The following is a 3,911-nucleotide window of genomic DNA, read 5'->3' as shown; positions in this document are numbered from 1 at the left end:
CCCCCCCCCTCCCCCGCCCCCGCCCCTCTGGCCATGCCCAGGCCTTTGCCCCCACTGACGGCAGCGGCGGAGGCCACGGTGCCAGCTGGAGCTTGGGGCAGAGTCCACGGGGAGGGAAGCGTCCTCCACAACCTCACCCTGCGCTCCCCTAGGAAGGTGGTGAGGCGGGTGAGTCTGACCCAGCGCACCAGCCTGTACCGCAAGGAGCATGCCCAGGAGGCCATTGTGTGGCAACAGCCACCTCCCACCAGCCCAGAGCCCCAAGAGGAGGATGAGGATGGCCAGACAGACACTGAGCTCAGGCCACCGCCCCCTGAGGTGAGCCCCTCCCCCTCACGTGGTGCAGGCCTTGACCCAGGAGCCAGTGGATCAGTGACCCTGCACCATAGACCAGCTGATGTCCTACCCCCGTGCCTCCCCTTTACCATAAAGCAGTGTGCCCAGGACCAGGGGAGGCCAGAAAGGGTCCCCCTGAATGGCCTCTGGGGCCCACGCCCCCCTTACAGGAGGAGGACTCCGAAGTGTCTAGGCCACACAACGGTCGAGTTGGGGGCACCCCTGGACGGCACCTGTACTCCAAGCGGCTTGACCGGAGTGTCTCCTACCAGCTGAGCCCCCCGGAGAGCGTGGCCCCCGATAGCCTGGGCCACAGCCTCGGCCGCACCAAGGCCCACCACACCTTGGCGGAGCTCAAGCGCCAGCGAGCAGCTGCTAAGCTGCAGCGCGGGCCTGAGGCCCCCGGGTCTGGTCTGTCGGCGGACACAGAGGCCCCCCAGCCCGAGTGCGGCTCCAGGGCTGTGGGGGACCCGCCCCTGCTCAAGCTCACAGCCCCCTCGGAGGAGGCCCCCGTGGAGAAGAGGCCCTGCTGCCTGCTCATGTGAGGGGCTGGCGCTCGGGCTGCCCAGGCTCTGCTGCCTCAGGCCTTTTGCTGGAGATCCTGACGTGTGCCCTGTGGGCAGGCAGCCAGCCATCTGGGACCCCGCCTCCGCAGGCAGAAATGGGCCTTGGCAGAAGCCATACCTGGGGGGCACCTGGCTACAGAGACCTCGTGTCATCCTGTGACTCTTGATAAAGAGCCCTCTGCCACCTGCCTTGTTGTGTCTCAGCTGGGCCACCGTCCCCATGGGAGCTGCTGGGCCTGGGTGCACCGTCCCTGTGCGCAGTCATCGGGCCTGTGGGTGCACGCTAGGGCTCGCTGGTGGTGGCCCAGCCCATGTGGGAGCGAGGCCCACAGATGCCGGGCAGGAAGCCTGGCCCTCACTGTGCCCTGCCTTCCCAGGCTCCTGGCGGCTCCTCTGTAACTCTTTGCTGTCCTCAAGGAGCTGCGGAAGGACACTCCCTGGGGACAGGGATGTGTGCCAGGGGAGCAGAGATCCTGGTTTGGGGAAGGAGGGGCAAAGACATATAAGGCTGGTGTCAGAAACCTGGGGGGCAGGTCCTCCATCCTTGGCATGCAGCCCAGTCCTGGGGCCTAGCTGCCAGATTTTCCCTGGGCTGGCAAAGGGGGCCAGCAGTTGGCCACTCAAGCTCTGAGCTGGCTGGGTACGATGTGTCAGGGTGACAGGGGTCCCTTAGGGGCCTTGCGTGGAGGGCTGAGGGCACCGCCATCTCATCAGTCCATGGACGGGGCTTCTGCATGGCCACCAGCGCTGGATGGCATGGGCTCAGGTCACCTTCCCCTCCTCGCTGAACACCAACCTGGTCCGCCCACTGTCCACAGGCCAGCCCTCCCCTGAGCCTTGTGGTGGGAGGGGTGTCTAACCTGGGGGAGGGCCAGGTGTGAGCTGCTGGTTACATTTAGTGTGGGGCCGGTGCTGCTGCCCAAGTCCACCTGCACCAAGCTGCCAGGGTGGGAGGGGCTGGCTCCGCCTGGGGCTGGGCCCATATTAACCTGCACTCTGGCCTGGGGGCCAGAGGGACAGGCTTGCTCACAGGAAGGCTGAGGAGGCAGTGGAGTGGCAGCGGAGCAGAAGGTGCGAGGTGAGAGTGAGGCTGGCGCTCGGGCCCCTGTGTCCTCTCCACTAGCAGGAGCTGACAGCCGGGCTCCCCTCTGGCCTGACCAGCCGCCCACAGAACAGCGTGGATGCAGGCTCCCTGGCCCTCAGCTCAGTCCCTGGCTCAGCCTCAGATGCCATGGCTGGAGTGGCCACCCTGGGCAGGGCCTGCGGGGGTGGGGCTCTGAGGGCCTATCACTGCTCACTCCCCACTCTCCACCAATTAGCAGCCACGGGAAGTAGAGCTGAGGTCACCCTGCCTGTGGGGTGGCCCCAAGGGCAGCCCCGGTCTGGTGAAAGGGCACCCCATGCAGGGCAGCAAGTGTCCAAGGGCCTCCCCCCCAACACGGGCTCGGGGCTCGCAGTGCTGATGGTGCCCAAGGCCTGAGCACGGGCCCCTGCAGCCCCCACCCTGCCATGACCACCAGCCCAGGAGGGGCCAGATGGAATACCCAGGGCCTCCCCCCCTCCCCCAGCACCCCAGGATTCCTGAGGCTTGGCTCAGTTACCTGGGAGATAGGGCTGCTGACCCAAGCAAAGATGGGGGACTCCACAGGGCTATACTTCCTCCTAGTCCGGCTAGGGTAAATCTCCGTTCTCCCCTCTGGGTTCAGCCCTGCCTAGCTCTGCCCACCCCCTTGGGGCACTCAGCCCAGCCCCCCTCCCCCCAGACCCAGTCCCTCAGAACTCGCTGCACCGTCTGTCCCTACCCCCCATGTGGGTCTCCTGCTCCTGTCATGGGGACACGGCCGGCGGCACTGGGCTGAGCCCCAAGCCCCGCCTGCCTCCTCACCCACTCCCTGTGGCTCCCTGGGCAGAGCTGTGCCCAGATGGGTGGGGCAGGCCCTGTGGCCCCAGAGGCCCCAGCTCCGCCTTCAGCCTTTCCTGTTCCTTCCAGTGGGGCCAGCAGGCTGTCGTGTAGAGGGTGCCTTACCTGGAGCCCCTACCCAGGCTCCCCCTTCCCAGCCCAGGCCCGCTGAGCTGGGACTCAGCTTCCCTCATTTCCACGTCTGGATCCTGCCACTCCCTGCCCGGTCTTAGCAGGGTCATGGCAACAAGGGCGGGCGGCCACAGCCTGGCTGCGATGAACGGGGCGCAGGAAAAGGTGCTGACGCTGGACACCATGAACGCCTGTGTTAAGAGGGTGGAGTATGCCGTCCGGGGCCCCATCGTGCTACGCGCCCTGGAGCTGGAGCAGGAGCTGCGCCAGGTATGCCCTCCAGACAGCACCCAGCAGCCGGCATCACATGGGACCGGAGCCTGCAGGGGTGAGAAGGCCCATTCTGTGTCCTGCCTCCATCCTCCCAGGGTGTGAAGAAGCCGTTCACTGAGGTCATCCACGCCAACATCGGGGACGCACACGCCATGGGGCAGAAGCCCATCACCTTCCTGCGCCAGGTGAGGCTGGCGCTGATCTGGCAACCTCTCCCGGTCAGCCGGTCAGCCCTGAGCCCTATGCCCTGTGTCCTGAGCCCTGTGCCCTTTGCCATGTGCCCTTTGCCCTTTGCCCTGAGCCTGGCCTTAGCAATCGCTCCTCCCAGGTCCTGGCCCTCTGCGTCCACCCGGATCTCCTGAACAGCCCGGACTTCCCCGAAGATGCCAAGAGAAGGGCGGAGAACATCCTACAGGCGTGCAGGGGCCACAGCCTAGGTGAGCCCACATGGAGCCCAGGGCGGAGGACTGGAGGAGGCTGTCCCAGGGAGGGGCGGGGCGGACCCACCCACTGGGAGGAGAGGATCTTTTCCCGGGAGCAGCCCGGTCCCAACGGGCCTCCCCCGCCCCCTGGCCAGGGGCTTACAGCAACAGCTCGGGCATCCAGCCCATCCGAGAGCACGTGGCGCAGTACATCCAGCGGCGCGATGGAGGCATCCCCGCGGACCCCAACAACATCTTCCTGTCCACGGGGGCCAGGGATGC

General features: G+C 66.6%; 2 protein-coding genes across 2 annotated transcripts in view; both read left to right on the top strand.

Annotated features, from left to right (window-relative positions):
• The window catches only part of PPP1R16A (protein phosphatase 1 regulatory subunit 16A), a 5,866-nt gene extending 4,775 nt beyond the window's left edge, over positions 1 to 1,091 (top strand). Inside the window, exons 9-10 of the mRNA XM_015571370.1 lie at positions 26 to 318; positions 507 to 1,091. Of these exons, the coding sequence (XP_015426856.1) occupies positions 26 to 318; positions 507 to 881 (668 nt within the window). The 3' untranslated portion in view covers positions 882 to 1,091. The remainder of the gene's footprint in view (positions 1 to 25; positions 319 to 506) is intronic.
• Positions 1,092 to 1,999: 908 nt separating this feature from the next.
• Positions 2,000 to 3,911, top strand: part of GPT (glutamic-pyruvate transaminase (alanine aminotransferase)) — a 6,027-nt gene continuing 4,115 nt past the window's right edge. The window contains exons 1-4 of the mRNA XM_006775152.2: positions 2,000 to 3,204; positions 3,303 to 3,392; positions 3,536 to 3,644; positions 3,785 to 3,911. The exon at positions 3,785 to 3,911 is cut by the window's right edge and continues 5 nt beyond it. Coding sequence (XP_006775215.1) covers positions 3,043 to 3,204; positions 3,303 to 3,392; positions 3,536 to 3,644; positions 3,785 to 3,911 — 488 coding nt within the window. The 5' untranslated portion in view covers positions 2,000 to 3,042. The remainder of the gene's footprint in view (positions 3,205 to 3,302; positions 3,393 to 3,535; positions 3,645 to 3,784) is intronic.

Source organism: Myotis davidii, unplaced genomic scaffold, assembly GCF_000327345.1.
Source record: "Myotis davidii unplaced genomic scaffold, ASM32734v1 scaffold1509, whole genome shotgun sequence".
NCBI lineage: Eukaryota > Metazoa > Chordata > Mammalia > Chiroptera > Vespertilionidae > Myotis > Myotis davidii.
The sequence above is the reverse complement of the archived record's forward strand: the minus strand, read 5'-3'. Positions and strand labels throughout refer to the sequence as shown.